Below are 26,622 nucleotides of genomic sequence, written 5' to 3' on the forward strand. Positions count from 1 at the left end.
GAAGGTAGTTTTACCCACTATTAGTTGCACATGGATAGTCTCCGATGCTTCGTGCTGTGCCACCAACCTAGAGGTGTGGGTATCTTTGATGAATATTGATACTCCCTCCCCCCCTTTCTTTTGTGGTTCGGTCCAAGTTTTGGGGCCGAAAAGCATGGTATGAGGTATAACCTGGTAGTGCTGGGGTGCTCTCGGGAGCCTTGAACCAGGTTTCTGTTACTGCACAGATATTGATGTTCTCCATGCTAAGGAGAGCTTAGAGTACGTGCATCTTGAGGTTTAGACGTCTGGCATTGAGTAACATTACTCTTAGTTTCTTATCCCTTGTGATACCTATGGAGGTGGGTTTGTCTTTTGAGCCTTGCCTAAAAAAGGCACTATGGGGGTTAGCAAGAGCCTTTGCCAATATCCGAAAGCCCAGGGGTGACAGGTGCAAGCCGTCCCTAGCGAAGCATCGCAGCTTGTCGAGCATGTCATCCCAGGCTGACAGGCATTGGATCCCCTTTGAATGACACCAATACTTGAGCTAATTGTTGAAATTGATCATCTTGTCTTCATATTGTGGCATCATTCTTGGTGAGGGTAAGATGCTACTCAAGGTCAGGGTCATACCGGCCTGGGCTACATGCTCAGAGAGCTCCTCTATGTCTCTTTTCATGTAGTCCAGGGAGGTACGTCTCAGGTCATTCACAACAGCATGGTCAATGACTGAGTCATATTTGTACTTGCCTTGGAGTGACCTGAGTGCTTGTGTTATGTGGCGGATCCTAGCGCCCGACAGGCAGCTCACCATGGTCCATTCCCGTCATTGTAGTACCAGAAAGGAAGCGAATTGGATGAACAAAAAACCAAAAGCAACAGGCAGCTGTACCAAATCGCTAGCTGCCACCTCTCACAGAATAATCCAGCTGAATAATTAGAAGCTGTTCGTAAAAACAAGAACTTTTTAATAAACAAAAGTTGAGCGCTTTCACTCGCTAATGCTGGATTATCCCGTCATTGTAGTAGAAATTCAAAAGACTTGGAGAAATTAAAAAAAAGTGAATGAATTAAAAATGGTTATATTACATCAGCTAAGGATGGCTGAACAGACTAAACAAAAGATGAATAAGACGATCTGGAAACTCAAGATTACGGCTATGAATAGCAAGATACAAGCAGTGAAAATGTTTCCAAGTCCCTTTATTTATAAAGGCAGACATTTACAAGTATCACCCACCACAGGAGATTGCGGACTACAATTAAGAGAGTTGCAAAAACTTAGGAGGAGAAGTGGTCAAGATTTAAGTGAGATGATGATGATCCTTCCTACAGAACAAGGTGATTTACGATTATCTGATTTGAAAGCTTTTAGAGCTAGACAATTAAAGCTCACGTGCGTGACATAAGCACAACGCTGTAAGTCAAACTGGAAAGTGATGATAAAATAGAGGAGTTTTAGAAAAAAAGAAGAGTAGGACTTTGCATATGGGTCCTTAACGAGAACAACCATACAGAATATTATATTCATAAAGCTAAAGAAAGCACTCAAAGAAAACTAAACCAATATGTGAATGAAGAAATGTGATTTTACCAATGGGGATAACTGCAAGCAGGGGTACAGAAAGACAGCAAGAGGGGTTAGAACTTAATGGTGAAAATTAGCAAAGAAACAATGTTTTTTGGGGCAAACAGCCAGAAAGGGAAATGTAACAGTGGGATGAGGCCAAGCAGAAATTTGGACCACGTCAGAGATAAACTTCTCTAAGAGTATAGGCAGAGAGAAAGACAAGATTGCTGCATGAAAGGGCAAGCTCTGTTAGTGTTTTAGTTAAGTCTAGAACAGAAATTGCTGTTAAAAGGGATAATTAGTAGAGTGTATAAGAATCAGAGGATGTTAAAAAAAATTGGAAAGAGAAAAGAAAGGTAATATACAAAGGAACAATGGAAGGACCTCTGTACAGCTTCTAAGTATGGAACACTGACCACAAGATTTAAGAGTTTTGCTTGGAAGTGTTTGCATAGGGATTTGTATACCCTAAGCAGACTTGAGAATTTTTCCTCAGGCAGATAGGACAGGCTGGAGTTGTGATGCAAAAGAGTTGAGAAGATACAGCAGAAATACCGAGATGCACATTACAGATTACCATGTTGGACTCAATTCGCTGATTTTTGGAAATAATAGCAAGGACACAGATTTGAACACTTAAGCAAACTAAGAGGTAATATACTCCAACCATTAGTACACTTACGACAGACTTACTACTTTTACGAGTAAGAACGGTCCCTTTCAGCCTGGAATTTAGTGTTAATGGCTGCAACCAATGTGCACTGCATCTCCCTCAATGCAGCTTTTCATCTTTTAAATGGACAATTTTTGGCATCTCAACAATGACCGCTTAGCCTATATGCTTGTGTAGCTTTGATCCATGCTGATGCTGTCAAAAACAGTGGCAACCCACAAAGTAAATTACTTTCACTCTACTTCATAACTAACTTCTGTCATCTGCTTGAGAACAGAACCCTAGAAACAGATATTTTAAGTCTTGCTAGATGTATGGAATCAGCAGCCACATCACCAGCACCAACATGGCTGAACTTGAATGTAGCAAGGATCACGCCACCTGGAAAAGAACACCTGCAGCAGGAGTAACCAAATATGTGAAGGCCAGAACAGGGCTATTGAGGACCAATTTAGGCTTTTCCCTTGAACTCCAGAATCCCCTAACAGAGGACTCAGGTAAGGTGTAAACAAACCACCCATTACAAAAGGAAACTATCTTTCTGTAATGACCAATCAAGTTTTATCTCAAGAATGCAAAACAATGATATAATGGAGTATACCTTGGTGGTGAACAGATCTTAGTTCTGGACAGACACATTACAAAGTCCCAAATAAATCATTACACCAAACTATGCTTGTAGAGAAGACAGCTTAATCAAATGGGGATGGCAAACAAATGAAGTAGTGAAACTGCCGTCTCCCTTTTAAGGATATGCCACCATCTAAGCCAAAAACTGAAGTCTTACTTATTCAACAGGCCACAATCAAGCCAACGGCTGAAAAGAACTCTGTCAAGTGCAGTGAAGAGCATACGAAGGACTGATTTTCACAATATATCAAGATAAGGTGTGTTGCCACTGGCCATCAAGAACCCTTGTCCTAGTCATGTACTAGTCAAAGACAGAATACTAACTATAAGAACAGTGACATATTCCTGGAAAACCAGCAACCCTGTGCTTACCTCATCCAACATAATCCAGTGTCCAGATTTCAGTGCTGCTAAAAGAGGTCCATCGTGCCAAGCAAACTCACCACCTTTTCCTCCTTCAACTGGCAAATCTGCTCCAAACAAGTCTGTTACATCCTGAAATTGCAATATAAAAAATATAAAACCATGAGGCAATCATTAAAGGCATTTTACACTTTTCAAATGATGATCATAAATGCAGACCTCATCCATTCTTTAAAACTTTGAGCAAAAAAATTATAATAATGGGCACATAGTGAGCACCGCAGGAATCTAATTTATACTGTACGTTAATGACTCCCTGAAGTTATTTGTTCAGAACTATCAAGGGACAAGAGCACATACGTTTGGTAAGTCTCTAACAAATAACTCACTAGCTTGCAAACATTATTTTTGGAAGACTTTCCAAAATAAATGCTACTTAAAATACAGTATGTTCAGGATGCATTTGTTTCATCAGTCAACAGCACCTCCAGTTTATAAAACTACATGCATCACTCAAGAGGGCTAGGCTGAACAGTAGGGGTTAAGCAGAGTGACAAACAGCCACCAAGGAAGATGGAAGGCAGCACCACACAGGGAACAGGGAGGCAGTGCACAACAGGTTCATGACCCCACAGAGGAAACTGAAAAATTGGTACCTATCTGAGCAAAACTAAAAGATTATCAGCACAATGGTTAGGCAAAGTGGTAAAGGTTGCATAAGTTTCCATACCATTCTACAACCTTAAAAGGTTAGGGAGAACCCTAAAACAGGAGTATGAGTGTCTGTACCAATCAAAAAAGCATCTTCCTCAGCACTGCCTAAAATGCTTATTTCCTCCTGAATAAAATGAATTTAGCCAAAGACTGGCAGCATCAGGGCAATCAAATATCAACTGGACTGAATGTTTCTGTTGCGTAGCAAAAGCCGCAGCTACACATCAGTGGGAAGGCAACAGAAAATCAGGAAATCAAATCAGCATTCCAGTTTCCATTTGTTGAAGGTTTGTAAGTGTGCATACCAAACACACCATGCACTATTAACTTTTAATTATCTGAATTTGATTACCAGTGTAAGGTATTGATCCCAATCAAATTTTTAAGATGCAGCCTCTTCTACAAAGACAACAGTGATTTAGCACAGTTAATAGTACAGGTTAACAACGATCAGGCTATCAAAATGTTTGCAAAATGAATGTTAGGAATCCATAATAAGCTATCATCTTTTTTGTGACTGGACAAAACTGTATCACAAAATAGCAGTATCACTTGAATGTATTTTCAAGTGAAAAGGTTTAAAATGTTTTTGCAAGTCGCAAGCACCCCAGAATGCCCTCGCACCTCCACTACTTCTAGATAGTGTCTCCAAGGTTGTGGAGAAAGGAAAAATCCTTAGAACACTGCAACCTCTGTCTTCAGAGATAAAACCCAACACAGTCGCACATAGGGATCACATTAAAGTGACACTCACTGCTGCCTGGCACCTGAATATTAAGGATATGAACAAGTACAAAACAAATCAGGAGCTAAATGAAACGGCACAGAGTATCGTCTAGTTACATCATATATACTACTGAGTTGAATGGCAGGAGAATTAAGAAATAAACGGTTAAAACAGGAAAAAGGTGGGGGTCACATGAGAAGACTTCAAAATGAGATTAGAGGCAGCCAGCTGATGACAGTGATAAAAGTAAATAAGATCAGCTTGTACAGGTGTTCAGAGGGGAGTAAATTATTGATTATATTTTATGTTGAATATTTGAGGGAAGATCTGTCACCTGCAGGTGGCAGATTCAGTAAGATGTTTCAGTATTTAGCATTATAATGTTAGAAGAAATGACAGCCAGAGACTTACAGCAAGAAAAGAAAAGTCACAGTTACACAGGTGCAAGCTTTGTGAATGAAAGTCTGAAAAGATTTGGGCACACATGTGTGTGTGTGTGTGTGGGGGGGGGGGGGGGGGGGGGGCTGCTCAGGAAAGATAACACCAGTTGCAAATTATTATTATTTTTTTTTTTGCCCTTGAAGATGGTATGCAGCCTATTAAGGATGTGGTTTCTGTAGCAAGCCACAACTTTGTAGAACTGGGAGGCAGCTAAACTTAGAAAGAACAGCATCTGTGATGCCAAAACAATAAAGCAGCAGATGCAGATAGCAGGGGCTTGTAAGGACGACAGGCACAAATAGGGAGACAATATTTCAGTTGCAGTAACTATAATATTTTTTTTTTCTGGCCCAAGAGAAGGATTTTTTTTTTTAAACTTTTGTTATATTGAGTGAGAAACTGAAGTTAAGTGCTGATCAAGCCAAATTCCTAAGTAGTGAAAATTTTGGGTGGTTTCTAGTTGTTTACTGTCCTTGGTCGAGTACCATTTTGAGATAAATGTTTGAATTTGTCAGATGTGTGAAGGATCATGGCCTTAGGTTAGTTGGTGTTCACTAACAAGTGACTGTTCAAAAGCCGTGAGGTCAGTGCAGCAAGATCCTGCTGATTTTGCGACAGATCAGTAAAGTACCACATCACCAGCGTAAATATGAAAGTATTAACTAGTTCATTCCAGTGGAGTAATGGAGGCTTGTACTTTTAACTCCCAATGATTACAAACTTGAGCTTTTTCACAAAATCAAATAGCATCTTAACATCTCAAACAAATGTTCATATCTCTACAGTTATACTGTGTAACTAAAAAATGCAAATGGCAAACTGTTTCAGCACTAACAAACCTTTACAGAAGTAGTGCTCATTAGATGCTAGGTTCTAAACCTAACTGTGTGTAATAAAACAGTGGATATTAATTTTGTAATATTTTGTAAATTTACAATATCTCAGTAACCACTCAAGCTGCAGCTATATTAGTTTCATAGTATAGTTTCATAGTATAGTACTAGGCTATCTGCCCTGGGGCATTTGTAAGCCTAGCCATAGTGATGCGGCTTTTGCCACCCCATGAAATGGTACAAAAATGTACAGAATAAATCTAGAATACTGTGCCTCTGTCTAGTAGTGACACAATGAAGGTCCCCTTGTATAATAGAATTAGTTTACTGTGCCCCTGTCTAGCAGTGAGACAGATGTGACCCCTGGGGTAAACTTACGATCTCCCATCCACTCATCAAGATTTCTCTTGAAGAGAGTCAGTGAGGGGCTCTGCCTAATACGAACTGGGATCCTGTTCCAAAGCATGGGAAGCCTCTGGGTTATGAATCTATCCCTCCAGCATGTCCTATTCATACTTGTGCTGAGGTTCAAGTCTTTAGCTCTCATGGTCCTGATGGATTTGGATTTTTTGAGGTGGAGCATGTCCATCAGATCCTGATTGGACATGGCCTTGTACGTCAGGCAGAGATCACCTCTGAGCAGGTGGTATGCTACTGAATAGAGCTGAAGTTTCTTTAGTCTGGCAGAATAAGACATATGTTGGAGACCCTTGATCCTTTTGGTGAGGTACTTTTGTGGTCTTCTCCAGCTGTTGCAAATGCCGGGTGAGGTACATACCAAATGGGGCATTGTACTCAATCGTGGGTCTGATGAGGGAGGAATATAGGGGGTACAATGACATCCTTCATGATGAGGTGTGCAAGGTAGAATGTTTTTCTAACCACTTTGGCAACGTGGGTGTCAAATGAGAGGTCGCTGTCTACTTGGGTCCCTAGGTCTCTGATTACTTTTTCCGTACTCAGTGGGTTGCTGTCTATGTGATAATTTGTGGGTACTTTGTTTTTTCCAAAAGGGATGATTATACATTTTTTGGCATTTAGTTTAAGGCCGTGACTACGGCACCAGTTGTCCGTTATAGTGAGGCCTTTTTGTAGGATGTGTGTGTCTGCTGGTGTATCGGCTATGGTGCCTAGTTTGCAGTCATCTGCGAACTTTGTCAGCCACAGCCCTCCCATGTTTGCTTTAACATCTGAGAAATAAATGCCGAACAAGAGGGGTCCCAGGACAGATCCCTGTGGGACACCACTTGTGACAGGCTTTGAGTCTGACATTGCTCCAGCGATTTTAACTTTATGGGTTCTGTCCTTTAGCCAGTTTGCAACCCATCTAGTGACATAAGGGTTTACTTTTAAGCCATTTAGCTTATGCCTGAGTGGGGTATTGTGTCGAAGGCCTTAGCCAAGTCCAGGTATGCTGTATGGACTGCTTTGCCCTCATCAATGGCTCTAGTGACTGTTTAGAAAAAGTCAACCAGGTTTAAAAGGCAGGATCTGCCCTTTACAAAGCCAAACTGGGTGGGGTCAAGTGTCTGCAGGTCCCCTATGTCTCTGTTTATGAGTTCCATAATGATTCTTTCCATAGCTTTGCAGACCAGGCTAGTTAAGCTTATGGGGCGGTAGTTCCAGGGTCTGTAGAGGCACCCCCCTTGTGGAGTGGGACCACTGTTGCTGTACGCCAGCATTTTCTGCATTCTTCTGTGGGTTTTCAAATGAGGCTAAGCAGTAAAATATATGTAACTTGATTGCTAAGGTATTTAGAAAAGTATGAAAATTATGACAAATATAGCATATAAACAATTAATATTTCTTAAGCTGCATAAGATCAGATTTCAGTACAGATGTGTTGCTGTCATGGCATAATGGTTAAGGCATTTACCTTACAGACACAAGGGTGCATGATTTAATTCCCCCCATGGAATAATTCGCTAGGCTTAAAATGGCCCACAAGAGCAGTTAGCCCAGTACTAACCTATGAAACATTTCGGATGAAACCATTTAATAGTTTGTATGTAGCAAAGTTTTGGAATTTTTAATGTAAATATGAACAGGCTATATTAGACGCACACAGGTGTCAGCAAGAGGCAACTGCAGTAGCACCTTGAGGCATCATGAGGTTGTAATGAGTATGGGGTTTGTTTCAAAGGAAATAAAAGTGGGGTGAAAACAGATCTTTATGGTACCCTCAAAGTCTGATAATGAACCTGGTTTGACTCTGAAAGGTCTGTTGGTAATTGGTAATATGTTTACAACAGATTATGCAGCAAGACCAACGCCTAAATTAACGAGGGTTCTAATGAGTACAGTATGGTCAGCAGAGTCAAATGCTTTAGACAAACAGCTCCAATTAGGTAGCTCCTATTCACATTTAGTAAGGCAGCATCATTAAGGGTTTAGATTTTAATCAGGGTGATCCTACTTACTGCCCATATTTCAAGCTGGTGGGCTGAGACAATGACAGCTGGGGGTTACAATTTGAAAAATGTAAATGTACTATTTTTTTTTTTTCAAATGTTTTGATTATGCATGGGACAACACTAAAATGGGTCCAAAATCAGAGGGGCAATTCTGCCATTTTTTTATAGGCATATTTTTGCCCCCAGGCAGAAGGGAAGACACTGACAGAGATTCTGCAGACATACTGCCATGTTTGAATTAGATGTTCACTGCAAAGGTACACAAGATCATGACAACAGTGCACTAGATCCATGAGGTCCACCAAAAGTAATTTTCTCTAGCTGTTCTGAGTTGTCTGGATTTTATTCACTGAAAGTAGAAATGGGTAGTGAATGGTGGGATATTTGGTGGAAACTATAAGGATCTGCGATAGAGGAAGACAGGAGAATTCTATTCTGTTCTATCGAAGGGGTTAGGGGCCAGCGGTTTTTAGAATTGAATTCAACACTTTAAAACTTTCTCGTTATTCATGTCGTTAACATTTTTCCAAAAAAAATAAAAAAAAAAAAAAAAACACACACTCGGGGCTTATAAAGCAGGGAGGCTTGTTCATGTCATCAGTAGTTGCATTTGAGCAATTATATTGTTTTCTTTATACTTCAAAAGTCAAATAAGGTAGAAGTTCCTGACTTGACTTCTTAATTTGAGGAGACATTTCAGTTTGTGTGTAAACCAGAGATCACTTACAGGCATCAAATGGCACGTTACAAATGAAAAGTAGATAGGTGTTTTAGATGTTGCACAGGGTATCTGTTTACAGACTGCTTCCTGCAAGTTCTAGCAGTCTAGTACTGGGCTTCAGTTAACTCTTTTAACCCTTTTTTTCAAAGACATTTTCATTAGACCCTTTTCTTTAAAATATAACTGGCCAAGTGATCTCTGTGTCGTTTCTAAAAAGAGAAGAAACATGGAACAGTGGAGTGGGCACAAAGTACAGAGAATGATACCATTTTTACACACACAAGTGTGTGTGTGTGTAAGTGAGCGAGTGAGTGAAATCAGAGCAGTTGGTGATTATTAGTCCAGTAAGTAATGATTTCTTGTTTTCAAGTTGGATCTAACTGTCTCTTGCACAGTTAACAGTTAATCAACGATTTGTGTTAAAAGAATGGAATACTTAAGTAAAAGTGTCAGAATGGATTTAAAGTAGAATTACACTACTTCTAAACAAGCTAGGCCAGAAAAAATGTGTGGACTATGAAATTTCAGACTCAGTGCTACAACTGCTTATCTGAACTCTATATAAAAGCATAGTTTTGCTTTGTTTGTGAAAGCTACACTTTGAAACATTGCAAAGAACAGTTCACCACTGCACTGTACTATTGCTTTCTATAAATACACCACTGTGGAAATGTGAAATTTAACTTCCATGAGAACTTTCTAGAAGTGAGACAATATGAGATGTCATGTAAGTGAAGAAAAAGAATATGATTATTGCATTATTTTGTTGTCAGCTATAGTGTGTGAATTACGATTAAAATAATATCACCAATGTGCCACCTGAGTTGAGGAACTGGAGATTTTCTACTTTGTATGCATGTAAAGTTAGCCATTTATCTGCCTTCTTAGATTCCCTAGTCGCAGTTTGCTGCTAAAACCTATTCTGAATAAGATTTATTGGTATAACACAATTTCTCAAGGACTTGGAGACAACACAGTCAGACCTATTCTACAATAGTGAGCTAGCCTTGCACATAAAATCTAGTACATTTTTGCAACCTCCTCCAAATTTACGTAACGGCATGGTAGATGGAGATGGAAGTTTTGCCATTAAAAGAAGGAACAAGATCCATTTTAAAGCACTGATCATCACCCAATAGGGCAGGTCTGAATCCCTATCCCATCATGCCGTAGGAAAGCTCCCCAGATCTAGTTTGCTAATACAATAGGTACCGCATGAGCTAACTAATACCTTATAGAGCCACAAAAGTGGTCAGCGAAAGTACAGTTGTGTACACTTACCATAAATGTAGATGTTTGAGTGTATGCACTGTTGCAGTCATCACACTTGGGTTATGAATACCAGAGACTTAGTATTTCTGTGTCGGTTGCTGTCGGTTCAGGGCTGACATCAGGTCGCCAGGGGTATAAAAACAGACAGCCAACGCCATTACATCAGTTTTTTTTTGCCCCAAATGTCAAGAGCCCCCCAAGTAGGGAGTTAAGTTATGGTGGGAAAAACCACCAGTAAAAAGTAAATACCAATAGCCATGTAAGGGTTGAGTAATAGACACAGAGGGTGGGGGGGCTGGAGGGTGGGAAACCAGGACTGCAACAGTGAATACACTCTAACACCTACATTTATAGTAAGTGTACATAACTGTACTATGTTCTTCATGTTTCACTGTTGCAGTTATCAGACTTGGGTTGATTCCCAAAGCTGAAGGGTGGAGGCAGTCAAGAAGAGTAGGGGCTGGCTAGTATGCCCTGCATGACTGCTGTTGCAAAACCTGCCCTGGATATGGAAAAGATAGGCAGGTGGCAATGCTTGGTAAAGGTGTGTACAGAACTCCAGGTAGCAGCTTCCAGAATGTCCCTGGTAGGGACTCCCCTGAGGAATGCTGTAGAGGTAGAAGTTGCCCTAGTGGAATGTGGTCTGACCCCCTGAGGGGTTGGTTTCCCATGGTGTTTGTAGCAGAAATAGATACAGTGTGCTATCCATTTGGAAACTGTTTTGAAACAGCCTTGCCCTCTGCCCCTGGCTCAAAACTGACTAGTAACTGGTCAGATTTCCTGAAGGGCTTAGTCCTGTCAAGGTAGAATCTGAGCTGTCTGTGCACATCCAAGGAGTGCAGGATCCTTTCCCCTTTATTTTGAGGATTAGAGAAGAAGGTTGGCAAATAGATTGGTTGAGAGCCACACTGGATACCACTTTAGGCATAAAGGAAGGGTTAGTCCTGAAGGAGATCCTATCAGCATGAAAAATAATGAAGGGTTCCACAGCCATAAGTGCTTGTAACTCAGACACTCTTCCAGCTGAAGTGATGGCCAGAAACAAGGCTGTTTTCCATGAGGGGAATTTTAACTCTGCTGACACTGCAGGCTCAAAGGGTGGGGGAGGGATGCGAGTTTTTCCAGTACAAAGTTAAGGTTCCAAGCAGGGGTGGGTGCTCTCCTTGGTGGCCTTAAATTGCTTGCCCCTCTCAGGAACTGTTTGATGAGAGGGTGAGAGAAGAGAGGTGGCTCAGTGTTGTAATGAATCAAGATGGCATGGATCTTAATGGAGAAGGATAGGCCTCTGTGGAGTAGATCTGCTAGGTAATCCAGGATTAGAGGTAAGGAGGGCAGTGCTGTGTCCTCTCCTTTAGTTTGAATCCAGGAACAATATCTTTTCCACTTAGCAGCATAGGATTTCCTTGTAGTGGGTCTTCTAGCTTCAAGAATGACATCCACCACTTGCTTGCTTAGGCTGGTCACTGGGGGAGAATTCAAGGAATAAGCCAGATTGCAAGATTCAGGGTTTGCAGTTGCTGATGCAAGATCTGTCCCCCTGATGAAAGAGGAGGGTTGGGATCTGGGGTAGGTGCCACTGTGGCACCAGTAACAGGCTGCCCAGTAGTGTGTACCAACCAGTACTGATGTGGCCAGTCCAGGGCAATCAGAATTGCCCTTGGTCTGTCCTGTTGTATCTTGAGTAATATTCTTGAGAGAAGAGGCAGAGGGGGGAATGCATAAATTGAGAGGTTTACCCAATGGAAGGATAGAGCATCCACTTTCCAGGCCCTGCTGTGAGGTGACCTGGTGCAGAATTTGCTGAGCTGGTGATTGCAGGGGAAGGCAAAGTGATCCACCTCTAGGGTCCCCCATTTCTGAATCAGAAGGTTGAAGGTGCTGGGCTCTAACTCGTGTGGGTCTAGGAGATTTCTGCTCAAGTCATCTGCCAGTGAGTTTTGTTTGCCTGGCAGGAACTGAGCTTGCAGATGGACCTGCATGTCCAAGGTCGTGTTCCACAGGGCCATGGCTAGCCTGCAGAGTGGGTTCCCTCCCTGCTTGTTGATGTAACTGTGGTGTTGTCTGTTTTTATTAGCAGGTGTCCTGGTGAGAGTGGGGATCTGAAAGCTGCAGAGCATGCTTCACAGCAAGCATCTCTTTCTGGTTGATGTGCAGATGAAATTGACTTGGGCTCCAGTGGCCCTGGATGCACTTGCCATCCATGTGTGCCCCTAGGCATAGTCTGATGCATCTGTGTTTAGGGTCTGGGCGGTGTGAGGTTGAGTAAAGGGCAGTCCCTTGTTGTGGTTGCATTCTGCTGTCCGCCAAAGAAACTCTGTCCTTAGACAAGGTATGATAGGAATGACTTGTTTCCAGGTCCTGAAAATGCTGGCATTGAAGTTTCCTCATACACAGTCTGGGATATGGAATTAGTAGGATGCAAGAGGCCATGAACCCTAGGGTCTGCAGGATTTTCCTTGCGGGTAGCTGGGTTCTGATGGCCATTTGAGTAAAATAATCTGTCAGATAGGCTTGTTTTTCTGGAGTGAGGAATGCCATCTGGTATGCTGTGTCCAAGCTTGCTCCCAGGCATACAATCTGTTGACTGAGGACTAGTTTTGATTTCTTTTCGTTGATGGTGTACCTCAGGGAGGTTAGAAGTTTTTTTTTTTTTTTTTTACAAATGTCAGATGCTGCAACAGCATTTCCTGTCTGCCTGAATCAGAACCAAGTAGTCGTCCAAGTAGGGGTACATTTGAATATTTCTCTGTCTGCAGTAAGCAATGGCTGGAGCCAGGCATTTTGTGAATACTCTGGGAGCAGTGGATAAGCCAAAGGGAAGTGCAGAGAACTGATAATGCATAGACCCTGCCCTTAAGTGAAGAGATTTCCTGCATGACTCCCTTATAGGGATGTGCAGATAGTCTTCTTTTAAGTCTAGGGTGACTAACCAGGCATCTTTGGCTAGCATAGGTAGAAGCTGTTGCAGGATGAGCATTTTGAATTTTGGTACCACCAGAAAGGTGTTGAGAATAGAAAGATCTAGGATTGAGCGCCAAGTGCCCTCTTTTCTGGGTACCAGGAAAAGTCTGGAAGATAATCCTTGACCTATTTGCTCCACTGGAACAGGTTGAATTGCCCTTATAGAATGCAGGGATTGAATTTGGATTTATGCCTCTGCCCACTGGTTTGGAGGAAGGTCTGGGAACCCTTTTGGGGTTGGCAGTGAGTGGAAGTAGAATTGGTACCTCTGGGATACAATGTTGAGGAGCCATCGGTCTTTGGTGATGGACATCTAGTTTTTGCAAGAAGGGCAAGTTTTCCTCCTAGGGGCACAAATGGCTGGGCAGAGGTGGGGAGTGGAGTAGAGACGTCATTGTGAGGTCTTACTGTAGGGAGGTGGCTTAGGACTCCCTGCTTTGGGGATGGGGGCACTCCACTGCTTAGATCTCTGCATACCCTGAGACTGCAGTGTGGGTGGTCTGTTTCCCCTTGGGTCTAGTTTGAGATGGCCTGGAGGGGGCTGGAAAGGACCAGTGTTTCTAGGGGCAATGCCTACTGAATCTAAGTTGCTGCACTTGTAAAAATTCTTTAATTGTCTGCATAGATTTAGCTTTTTCTTCCATCTTTTAAAGAACCTCTTCTGCTTTGGTGCCAAACAGATTGTCCTTGTTCAAAGGAGCATCTAAACTTTGATTTGACATGGTCTGGCAAGGTCTGCTCCTTATGCCAAGCGTGTCTTCTCAATACAGAACCTGTGACTGCTGCCCTGCAAGATGCTTCTAGGGCGTCAAAGCCACACTGCAATGTAGGCTTGTTGATTTGGCTTGCAGAATGCACAAGTTCTTGCAATTCCTTATTTTCTGCACAGTCTGTAAAGGTAACCATTTTTGATCAAGTTCCATAATATGTTGCTGATACTTCAGCATGTGAAACTGACAATTCAAGGCCCTAATGGCTGGAGTTACAGAAGTATAAACTTTCTTACCCCATTTGTCCAAAGCTCTGGAATCCCTGTCTGAAGGGGTGGGATTCTTAGCTGTAGTTGCCTTGATACATTTAAGTCCCTGGAAAATGATCTCTGGGTCAGCAGTAGGATTTTTGAAAAGGAATTTATGAGAGTCAGGTACTCTGTAGTACCTGTCTGGTTTCCTAAGAGCAGGGGTTAAGTATCAGGAGTAAGACTGGATTCCATAAAGACATCAACAACTTCCAGGACTGGGTGTATTGTTAAAGGCCTATGTTGTGGCAAGTCTAGAAATTCTCTGAGTCTCTTTTTGGACTGAGGATAGTCTTGGCATTCCCAATGGAAATGCTCTCTTAAAGCATGTAAGGTTTCACCAAAAGAAAAATCCTCTGGAGGTGCGGCAGAGGGAATGGATTCCTCTGCATCTGAATCCTCATAAGCAGATAAGGGCATGTCTTCAAAGTCAGAAACCTCAGAGTCGTCGGACTCTTGGTCTGTTGAAGCTGCTGGGGACTGATCTCTTTCTCTTAGCAGGGGAAGGCTGACTTTCCCTAATCAGCATAAGGTCTTCTGCCATTCTAAGCATTTTATGTTGTGGCAAGGGAGCAGGTGCATGCGCTTTGGTCGTCAGATTTCTATGCGTAGTGCATACTCTTGGATTTAGAAACTCAGTAGTTTTAGACAGAACTGAAGTTGTCGGTTTGTGTCGAACATCGGTAGTGCGAAGAATGTCCTTAGAAGCTGGTGCATGCTCAGCCGCTCCGGACCCATCCAAGGTAGAGACATCCGCAGGTTCCATGGTCGAAGAAGAGTCTCGCGGCATACCGGATTTCGAACGGGTCTCAGTAGAGGTCTGCGAATCCATTGAAGCAGGCATCAGGGACTGCGAAAGCACCTCACTAAGTACCGGTGAACTGGCGACTAGCTTAATGGAAACATCAGCAGCAGCTTTGGACCTGTGCGGTCTGTCTCTATCTTTATCCTTATTTTTTTTGGAATATCGGTAGTTAGATGGCTTACCGAAGCCATTTCGGAATACGGAGATCGAGAATTAAAGTATTTAGTGACAATAAGGGCCCAACAATGAATGGTTCAGACATTGAACAAAGCACAAAACCGATAGCGATGTACGTCGTGGTCTGGGCCTAAACAGGTGACACAGTAAGAGTGAAAGTCTCGGTGTGGTATTTACTTTCCACAGGCAAGACAATTGTTAACTTTTTCTGAAATTGGTTAGAGCAAGAAAAATGGATCCCCAATGGGGTAAGACTTCAGGATGATTCAATTTGTAAACAAAAACTCAGATAGCAGCCGACCAGCACTCGGGCAAACTGCTTCTGCTTCGGGCTCCACGGCAAGAAAGACTGATGTAATGGCCTGGGCAGTCTGTTTTTTATTACCCCTGACGACCTGATGTCAGTCCTGAAGCGACAACGCAACCAACGCAGAAATACTAAGTCGCTGGTATTCAGGCCGACTGAGGGCTACCTGCAGGCAGATAACACAAGTGTGATGACTGCAACAGTGAAACACAAAGAACATCATTACTTACCAACTGTATCCAATCGGTCCTCCAGTAGCCCACGCTGGGGGAAAGAGGGTGGGATGTAAGAATGAAGGCGAGATGGACAACACACATGAAACATTATGGTGAGTACATAACTTCTTTACGTGATTATGTCCCATCTCTCTCCTTCATTCTTAACTGGTTGAGACGGTGTCCCTAGCACCACCTTTCTTGGGTGGCTCAAGGGAGAATATTCTTCAGAACATTGGACCAAAAAGAGGCCCTGTTCCAGGAGGCCAAATCCACTCAGAGTGATAAAGGTATGAGGCCTTGCCCATGTTGCTGCAGCACAAATGGTGTCAATTGGTAGTCTAGCCTGAAAGGCACAAGTTGTTGCTATGGCTCTTTTAGAAGTAGAATAACCTTTTACTTTAGTCTGTTCTGAGATTTGTAAGTATAGGTAATACAATCTGACAGCCATTTCGAAAGAGTGACTTTAGATACAGGAGCACCTTTTTTCAAGTCCGAAAATGATACAAATAATTAGTCAGATTTTCTGAAGTCCTCTGTCCTATGTAAGTAGAAACGCAATTGTGTAAGTAAATCTAGTTGGTGTAACATGTATTCTGCCTTGTTGCCATAGTTGGGGAAAAAGACTGGAAGTTCTATGGATTGGTTCAAATTAGAGTCTAAGCATACTTGGGGTAAGAAGGATGGGTTTGTTCGTAGGGATAATCTGTCTTTGTGGAAAAGCCTGTAAGGGTGCTTTATAGGTAATGCTTGTAGCAATGAAACTCTTCGAGCTGAAGTGATGGCTATCAAAAGGATGGTCTTCCAAGTTAAAAACTTTAGATCACAGAACGATGCAGGATCAAAAGGCGGAAAAATCAAATGGAATAAAACAAAATTCAGGTCCTATGGTGCTGGATGGGTGATCTTAAAAAAACAGTGCCTTTAAGAAATACCTTGCAAAGTCTGTGGGACATCACATTCAGCCCTGATTCATCTAAATGGAAATTAGGTATTGCTACTAACTGAACTCGGATAGTAGTTGCAGCTGTGCCTTCATTAAACAGCTTTGCCAAGAATTCAAGAATGGAAGCTACTGGGGCAGAGAAGGAGTCAATGCGATTATTCAACGTCCAAGAAGAAAATCTTTTCCATTTTCTCCTATGTAACTTTCTCGTTGAAGCCTTAAGAGATGAGATCAGGATATGTTTCACAGATGTAAAAAAGTTAAGGAGCCTGGTTATGCTTGAAATCAGAGCAGCCAAGCTGTCAATTTGAGGGTTTGAAGGGAGGGGTGGTAGCATCCCTGATGCACGAATCAGAAGGTCTGGAACTGGGTCTAGAATCCATGGCTCCTCCTAGAGATAAGGCCAAAGGAAAGGGAATCAGATTTGACAAGGCCAGTATGGGGTGACTAGTATCAAATTCCTTCCCTAGGAACTGGCTTTCTGAAGAACTTTGGCTATCAACGGAAATGGAGGAAAGGTGTAGAGGAAACCAGAGGACCAATCATGTACAACTGCATCCCTTGATGACTCCCCCGGAGGGGGGATTAGGGCAACATAGCTGCTGCATTTGGCATTCATGGATGTGTCAAAAAGATCGCAGCAAGGCTGGCTTCATTTGTGGAAAATCATCTGCTACTTCACGTTTTAGGGACCACTTGTGAGCATCAGACTCGCTCTGCTGAGTTTGTCTGCTATCACGTTGGATTTCCCCGGAATGTGCGTTGCTTTCAGAAAGCGTTAGGAGGAGGCAGCCCACTGCCATACTTTCAGGCCTCCTGACAAAAGGGGTAAGACCTGGTTCCTCCTTGTTTATGTACCACACAACAAACATCAGAAGAGCATCTTGGAATGCTTGCATGCAAATGGGCCTCATGATCCTGCAAGATGCCTTGGACTCTCTTTTCCAGGTAATGAATCCCCAACCCATCTAGAAAGCATCCATGGTCACTGTGGCTAAAGGTTGTGGGAGAACAAAATATCGACCTAATGTCACAGGAGTGGAGTGAAGCCACCAACTATGGTCTTTCTTGCAAGATTTTATTATAATTTGGTGGGACAGGAGTAGTTCCTGCATGGACCACTGAGTGAACAGTAGCCACTGCAGAATTCTGATATGCAGATGTGCTAATGGGATCAAGTTTATTGCTGCTGCCATGGTCCCCCAAGGTTTTCAGGACTGTTCTTGCTTGTTTTTTTTTTTTTCTTAGAAAGTAGTTTGACTTGATGCCTTAGGACTTGAACTCTTTCGGGGAGATGTTTTGCCATCATTCTTGTTGCATCTAGATCTGCTCCTATACAACCGATATGTTGAGATGGCAACAAGGCAGATTGTCTTGTAATTTATTGTGATTCCTCAGTGAGAGCAGAGCTTCTATGTGGTGTGTCTTGCCTTTATTAGTAGATGCTTGGTGGTGGCAGTTAGAAGCCAGTCGTCTAGGTATGGAAAAACTTGGAATTCTAGATGTCTCAAGTGAGCCGTGACTACTGCCATACACTTGGTGAACACTCTGGGAGCTGAAGTGAGACCAAAGGGCAGAGATCGAAATTGGTAGTGACTGGCTTCCAGCCGAAAGAGTAAATGACTCCTGGATCACTTGTCCATTTTTATGTGGTAGTACACATCCTGGAGGTCTATAGCACATACAATTATCTTGTCCCAGAAAAGGGAGTATCAACTGCAGTGTTATCATCTGGAACTTTGACTTTTTCACTGACTTGTTTAATTTGCTGAGATCCAGGATGGATCGTCTTCCATTACTGCTTCCCCCTCTGTCCTGTGGGAAGAATCACCATGTGTCCTGAAAAGCTCTCTGGGATTTTCAGAACCACATTTTTCCTCCCTTTTGGATAAGGTCTAGATGGTAGGGAAAAAACAGACTCCTACGGCAGAGACTTTCTCCTTCTTGTTCATACCTGGTTAGTGTCTCTGACTTTTGGCCCAAACAAGGACGAGGCATTAACAAAAGAAAATTGAAAGGGTTCTACAAAGTCACACAAGCACATCCAGGAATGTCTCCATAGGGAAATTCCTCAACCCGCTTGCCCTACTCACTCGATCTGCTGCATAAGGAATGAGTCTCATTGGAGGAGCTGACCACTGAATTTAAGGTGGAAAGCTGACAGGAAACATTCTCTGATACCCACGCAGCTACTGAACTTTGGAGAGCATCTCCTAGCTCCTTCAGGTCTCTCTGAAATCTGCTATAATGGATGAGAATTCAGTGATCTGAGTCCAAAGGTCACTGAAGAAAAGGTGTGCTTTCCATAACTGTCCATCGCACGAGACTCCTTGTTCAGCAGATGGACAGAAGAGGATGAATCTGAAAGCTCTTTTTTGGAGGCTGCCACCACCATAACATCTACTGGGACACCCTTTGTAAGAAAATTCTTATCGGTAGGGGATGTTATGAATTTGTTTGGCCTCCAGGGAACAGGCTCCACTGAGTCTAGATTCCCATGTCTTTCAACAAAATAGGTCCATCAGTTTGTTGAAAGGTGGAGACACCCAAGAGGCGGAAAGGCGAGACACAAAGGCCTTCAGGTATCAATTTCAAGCCGCCACAATAAGTATTTCCAGGATGTCTGCGAAGGAGACCTTCTGAGAGGGCGATCGTGGAGACCCTTTGATTCATCAAGGTCTGTATCGGATATGACCGACTCCTCTGGGGAGTCTAACTGCTTCGTCTTGCAAAGTCTCTTATGAAAGACCTCTTCAGAAGGGCATTCTGAAGAGGTTTCAGAAGAGAGAGATTCACCCAATGAGGCATTCTGAGACCTAGGGTCTCCGTGTCTCTGTGGATGTAGTGGTGCCGAGACAGACACCAGTGCCTTTGGGAAAAGAATGTCTGGACCTGTCTGTGGAGACTGCACTCTCCTCAGCACCTCAAACACCCCCTTCCCTTGATCAGAGGAAACTCCTGGCTCCAAAAAAACAGTCAACATCCCGGAACCAAGGGAGTTGGCTCCAAAGCAGATATAGCAGCTGAGCTCACCAGCACCAAAGCCCCAAGAGGCAACTTCAGATCTGACAACTGTCTGATCAGACTCCCTTCCCTGGACCCGACCTGAGACCGTTGGCTCAGAGACGCTTCAAGCTCAGACAAAACAGAGGATGTCGGAGCAGTAGTCAGGCCTGAAGATCCTGGGACAGGTCCCAGCTCCGATGGTTCCACTACGATCAGTTTTAGACATTCTGGCTCCGAAGTCCAGGATCAGATCAGAGGAGGAATTGATGGTGAAAGGGTAGGTTTGGTCGATTCCGAAGCCCTCTGGGTTGGATTCAACAATAATTTTGCAAGCGCCGGTGTCTGCAATATCCTCTGTACCACATGAGCCACATAATCATCAGAGGATCTAGTGGGGGGAGCAGGAGATCTAGAAACCTGTAGTAAGGAAGATCTTAAGGTTGGAGATACCGGTTCCAATACTGGGAAAGTACAGTTGTGTACACTTACCATAAATGTAGATGATAGAGTGTATTCACTTTTGCAGTCATTACATTTGGGTAATCTGCTTGCAGGTTGCCCTCAGTCGGCCTGATTAACAGTCTTGGGTGTTGGTTGCTGTCGAAGTTAGGGGGCTGGAGGGAGGGTAACGGAGTGCAACAGTGAATACACCCTAACATCTATATTTATGGTAAGTGTACACAACTGTACTACGTTCTTCAGGTTTCACTGTTGCAGTCATTACATTTGGGTAGATTCCCAAAGCTATGGTTGGGAGAAGGAGTTTATATAGCATGAGGGCCAGCTATAAGGCCCTGCAAGACAGCAGTGGCAAAGCCAGCTCTAGATTTAGAGAAAATTGGCAAATGATAATGCTTGGTGAAAGTATGTACAGAACTCCATTTAGCAGCTTCTAGGATGTCCCTGGTAGGAACACCTCTGAGAAAGGCTGCAAAAGTAGATGCAGCCATGGTGGAGTGAGATCTGATCCCCTGGAGGATAGGTTTTCCATGGTGCGTATAGCAGAAATGAATGCAATGGCTTATCCATTTAGAAATGTTTTTTTTTTAAATAGTCTTCCCCTCTGCCCCTGTAGCAAATGCTACCAGCAAGTCCAAGTAGAATCTAAGTTGTCTGTGCACATCCAAGGAATGTAGAATCTGTTCCCCTTTGTTCTGTTGATAGGGAAAGAAGGTTAGCAAATGAATGGACTGATTAAGAGCCACACTGGATACCACCTTGGGCATGAAGGATGGATTGGTCCTGAGTGACACCCTGTCCGCATGAAAGATGATGCAAGGCTCCACTGCCAAAAGGGTCTGTAATTCAGATATCCTTCTAGCTGAAGTGATTGCTAAAAGGAAAGCTGTTTTCCAAGAAAGAAATTTTAAGTCTGCAGTAGCAGCTGGCTCAAAAGGAGGTAGAGTGAGTTTCTCCAATACAAAGTTAAGGTCCCAGGCAGGGGTTGGAGCTCTCCTGGATGGTCTCAATTTTTTGGACCCTCTGAGGTACTGCTTGAGCAGAGGATGAGAGAAGAGGGGAGGATCTGTGTTAAAATGAGCTGAAATGGCTGAGGCATGGATTTAAATGGAGGAAAAAGACAAGCCCTTGTGAAGCATCTCAGTTAAGTACTGCAAAACCTGAGGTAAACTGGGTGCTGCTGTACCAATCCCTTGAGATTGGTTCCAGGCACAGAATCTTTTCCATTTTTCAGCATAAGATTTTCTAGTACTAGGGACTCCTTGCCTCTAAGATGACATCCATCACAGGTTTGCGGAGGGATAAGGGTGAGTTTAAATAATTAGCCAGGCTGCAAGGTTCAATGTTGGAAGCTGAGGGTGCAGAATCTGGTTCGCCTGCTGAGAACAGGGAAGGGGTCTGAGGCAGGTGCCATGGAGATAACTGTGACACACTGCGCAGGAGGGGGTACCAGTGTTGGCGCGGTCAGTCTGGAGCAATCAAAATCATCCATGGATTGTCCTGTTTGGCTTTTAGTAGAACTTTGGAGAGCAGAGGCAGCGGGAGGAAGGTGTAGACTGATGGATTTTTCCAGCTGAAGGACAGAGCATCCACTTTCTAGGCTTGTTTGTGGGGAGTCCTTGTGCAAAACCTGTCGAATTTGGTAGTTCTGAGGGGAGGCAAATAGGTTTATGTCTGGGCTCCACCATTCACTTGTCAACATGTTGAAAATCCTTGGTTCTAGTTTCCACTCGTGTGAGTCCATGACGTTTCTGCTTAGTCCGTCTGCCAGTGTATTTAATTTTCCTGGCAGGAATTGAGCTTGTAGGTGAACTTGGTAGCTCAAGGCTGTGTTCCACAATGCCATGGCTAGTCTGCAGAGGTGGTAGGAATGTGTACCTCCCTGCTTGTTTATGTACCACATAACCGTGGTGTTGTCCGTCTTTACCATTAGTTGTCCTGGAAGAATGTGGTCCTTGAATGCTGTCAGAGCATTCAGTACAGCTAACATTTCTTTTTGATTGAAATTTATGTGCATTTGACTTGGGTTCCATTTGCCCTGAATGCACTTCCTTGCCAGGTGAGCCCACCATGCAAAGCCTTATGCATCTGTTAGGGTTTGGGCGGCAGGGGGTAGTGTGAATGGTAGTCCCTGGTTTGGGAGGCAGGCCTCTGCCCACCAGAGGAACTCTAGGCATAGGCAAGGTGTGATAGGAATCATTGTTTCTACGCTGTGAGAATGTTGCCTCCATAGGCTTTTTAGATACCACTGTAGTTTCCTCATATGCAGTCTTGCATATGGAATTAGAAGAATGCAGGAGGCAATGAACCCCAAGGCTTGCAGTATTTGTCTTGCAGATAAGCAGGGTTTTTGTGGCCACTTGTTTGAAATAGGTTATCAAATGAATTTGCTTTTTTGGCATGAGGTAAGCCATCTGGGAAGTTGTATTCAAGCTTGCGCCCAGGAATGTAATTTGTTGAGAGGGTACCAGTTGTGATTTCTTTTCGTTTATGGTGTACCCCAGAGAAGTCAAAACCCTTTTTACAAACGCCAGATGATTCAAAAGTATGCCCTGGCTTTCTGCCTGAATTAGACAATCGTCCAAGTATGTGTATATTTTAATATTTCTTTGCCTGCAAAATGCAATAACTGGAGCCAGCACTTTGTGAATACCCTGGGCGCAGTAGACAAGCCAAAGGGCAGTGCAAAGAACTGATGATGTGTGTAGCCTGCTTTGAAGAGTAGGTATCTTCTGCAAGATTCCGATTGTGATGTGCAGGTATGCTTCTTTTAAATCTAGTGTTGCCAACCAGGTGGCTTTGCCTAGCATAGGAAGTAATCAGTGAAGAGTCAGCATCTTTAATTTTGGAATCTCCAGGAAGGTGTTTAGAGTAGACAGGTCCAGGATTGGACGCCATGATTTGTCTTTTCTGGCTACCAGGAAAAGTCTGGACTAGAAACATTGTCCCTTTCCTCTTCTGGTACCAGTTGAACAGCCCCCATGCTTGAAAGTACTTGTTTTTGAGCCTCTGCCCACTGATTTGGGGGACAGGTCCGGCCACCCATTTGGTGTTGGCGACATGTGGAAATGAAATCTGTATCCCTGGGACACTATATTTAAAACCCATTTGTCCTGGGTTATGAGTTCCCAGTTCTTTGCATGAAGAGCAATCTTTCCCCCCCAAAGGGGCGGTCAGAAGATAAGTGCTTGGAAATTTTAAAAGGAAGTCATTGAGACTGTTTACCATAGGGGGGTGTCTTGTTGTTCCCAGATTGGAAAAGTGGAGGCCCCCCCCCACTGCTTAGTTGTGAGAGTCCCCTGGGACGGAAACCTGGGGTTTTTGTTGTGTCTGGTTTTGGCTTGAGAAGACGTGGAAAGGGCTGGAAAGGACCAATTCTTAGTAGGCCAGTGCCTACTAAATCTAGGAGGTTGCAGTTATAAAAAATCTTTAACACTTTGCATAGATTTATCTTTATCTTCCATCTTTTTTAAGAACTTCTTCAGCCTTGTTGCCAAACAGGTGGTCCTAATTTAAAGGAGCATCCAACAATTCAGCTTTAACATGATCAGGCAAAGATTGCTCCTTAAGCCAAGCATGCCTTCTAAGCACAGACCCAGTAACAGCAGCCCTGCAAGAGGCCTCTAAAGAATCGAAACCACATTGCAACGTATGTTTTCCAACTTGTTCAGCAGAATGCATTAAGTCCTGTAAATCTTTATTTTCCACACAGTCAGGAATCGATATAATTTTCTGCTTAAGCAGTCCAATGACATGTTGCTGATATTTTAACATATGAAATTGGCAGTTTAAAGCTCTGATTGCCAAGGTTGCTGAAGTATAAACCTTTTTACCCCATCTATCCAGCACCCTGGAGTCTCTATCAGAAGGGGTAGGATTTTTAGCAGTAGAAGCCTTAATGGCCTTGGGCGCCAGAGAAATAGTCTCTGGATCTGCAGTAGGATTTTTGAAAAGGAACTTGTGGGACTCAGGAGCCCTGTAGTATCTGTCAGGTTTACTAAGAGCAGGAGGCAGGGAATCAGGGGCCAAACTGGATTCCGGGAAAACAATCAACAATGTCTAGTACAGGAGGAATAGCCAAAGGCCTATGCTGAGGTAGAAGAATGAAATCCCTAAGCCTCTTTTTTGAATAAGAAAATTCCTGGCTTTCCCAGTGAAAATGCTCCCTTAAAGTATGTAAGGTTTCCCCAAAAGAAAAATCCTCAGGAGGGGAAGCAGAGGGAACAGACTCCTCTGCATCAGAATCCTCATAAGTAGGTAAAGACAAATCCAGGTCATCAGAAGAGAAACAGAATCCTGATCAGAAGATTCATAATCAAACTCAGTCCTAGGTCTCTTGGGGGGGGGGGGGGGGTTTGACTACCCCTGATTAGAGTTATTAGATCTTCAGCCATTTTTATAATTTGTTTTTTTAGGTATAGGGATCTGAGCACGTGGCCTGGGCATTGTTTTTTTTTTACATGGATCGAGATTTAGGCCTTAGTAATGAAGGAGGCGTCTATTTAATATGCAAGTCCGTAGGTCTGAATACACCCTCAGAAGCCGGTGCCTGCACAGCAGCTCTGGATCCATTCAAGGTAGAGACATCTGCGGGTTCCATAGTTGAAGTATCTCACGGCATACCGGACTCCGACTGGGTCTCAGTAGAGGCCTGCAAATCAGAATTAGTGGGTATCAGGGGCTGTGAAAGCACCTCATTGAGTACCGGCGAACTGGTGACTGGCTTAGGAGAAGCGTCATCGGCAGTTTTGGACCTTGGCGGCCTGTCTGTCTATCTTTGCATTTTTTCGGAATCCCGGTAGTCAGATGGCTAACCGACGACATTTCTGGGTAATTAAACAGAGAACCGAAATATTTAGAGGCAAAAATATACAGACGGATAGTGTGCTGATTAAATAAAGCACAAAACTGACAGCAAGGTAAGTCGTGGTCAGGGCCTAGGCAAGGAATACAGTTGTTGTTGTTGTGTCTTTCGGCTTATCCCAGTTAGGGGTCGCCACAGCGGAACTCCGGTCCGCTAATGTTTGGTAGTGGATTTTTACGTGCCGAGTTACCAGCCCTGACGCACAACCTTCAAAGAAGGCACGCCCATTCACGCATGCCTCCACACAGAAGACGCTCTAGCTGAGAATCGAACGCAACAACATCTTGCTGTGAGGCGACAACGCTACCGCAGCACCACTACCGTGGGTCACGAATGAAAATCTTTATGAGGTATTTGCTTTCCACAAGTAATGCAATTATTAACTTTTACTGACATCGGTAAGGAGCAAGAAAAAGTTTCCCCAACGGGGTACTTAGTTTTAAGTTTGACTTCAGTTCTTAAACTCGAAAACAACAATTTCAGGAGTCAGCCAACCGTCACTTGTGAATTGCTTCTGCTATGGGCACCGCAAGGAAAGAAAGACTGATGTAATGGTGTCGGCTGCATGTTTTATAACCCTGATGACCTGACGTCATGGAAGAAGGGACAGCAACCAACACAGGACACAAGACTTTGCTAATCAGGCCGACTGAGGGCAACCTGCAAGCAGATTGCCCAAATGTAATGACTGCAACAGTGAAAAATTAAGAACATCTGTGTCCGTACATGAAAACCCAACGGCTCTGAAACTGAAGGAGCCAGGGTAGAAGTCTTCTCGAGCCCGACAGCTTTCATGTCCGAAGAAGAAACTTTTTATAACTTTGACGTCTCTGAATGAGCCCCTGAGGAAGATGACCTTTTCCCTGAATTATCAGATTTTGAAGAGGCGGAATGGCCTGACTTTGAAGGACGCTGACCTTCTTCAATTACTTCTGAAAACGAGTTCTTCAATACGCCTCTCAAAATCAATTTATTCTTTCTCTACAATAGTATCTTATGACTAAAGGAGTGGCATATGGCACAAGACTCCTGAAGCTGTACCACTCCGAAACAGTACACGCAAAGTGCATGTCTATCTGTAACCATTTGTTGGCTGCATTTAACGCATTTTTAAACCCCTAGGGTTTAATATCCTAAGGCTGCTTAGACATCACAATAATCAACAATAACAGGAAAAACTATGACAAAGTATATAACACTACAACTTTTTTTTTTTTTTTTTTTTTTTAGGAACACACCAACTATAAAGGAAAAAAGGCCCTCTAATTTAAAGGAGCTAGCCTTATTTTTTAAAAAAGGAAAAGCTAGGGGAAAAAATCAAGTTCGACAGAGCTCTCTAATTGAAACGAACCCATCTTTAAATCCAAAGGAAGAAAGTCATCTAACTAAAAACGGGCTTAAGAAAAATAAGTTTTAAGCCGGGATAGGGTAAGGGAAAAAAGACCTTGAGAAGAAACGATCGCCAACAGCAAAAAACAGCAGCAAACACTCAAACTGCTTAACAACATTAGAGTATAACAATAATAA

At 43.2% G+C, this 26,622-nt stretch overlaps 1 protein-coding gene across 1 annotated transcript in view; it reads right to left on the reverse strand.

Annotated features, from left to right (window-relative positions):
- MDN1 (midasin AAA ATPase 1) overlaps nucleotides 1-26,622 on the reverse strand; it is a 3,484,183-nt gene that overhangs the window by 1,789,658 nt on the left and 1,667,903 nt on the right. The window contains exon 37 of the mRNA XM_044071809.1: nucleotides 3,225-3,347. Coding sequence (XP_043927744.1) covers nucleotides 3,225-3,347 — 123 coding nt within the window. The remainder of the gene's footprint in view (nucleotides 1-3,224; nucleotides 3,348-26,622) is intronic.

Source organism: Protopterus annectens, chromosome 1.part0, assembly GCF_019279795.1.
Source record: "Protopterus annectens isolate FY-2018-M chromosome 1.part0, PAN1.0, whole genome shotgun sequence".
Classification (NCBI taxonomy): domain Eukaryota; kingdom Metazoa; phylum Chordata; order Ceratodontiformes; family Protopteridae; genus Protopterus; species Protopterus annectens.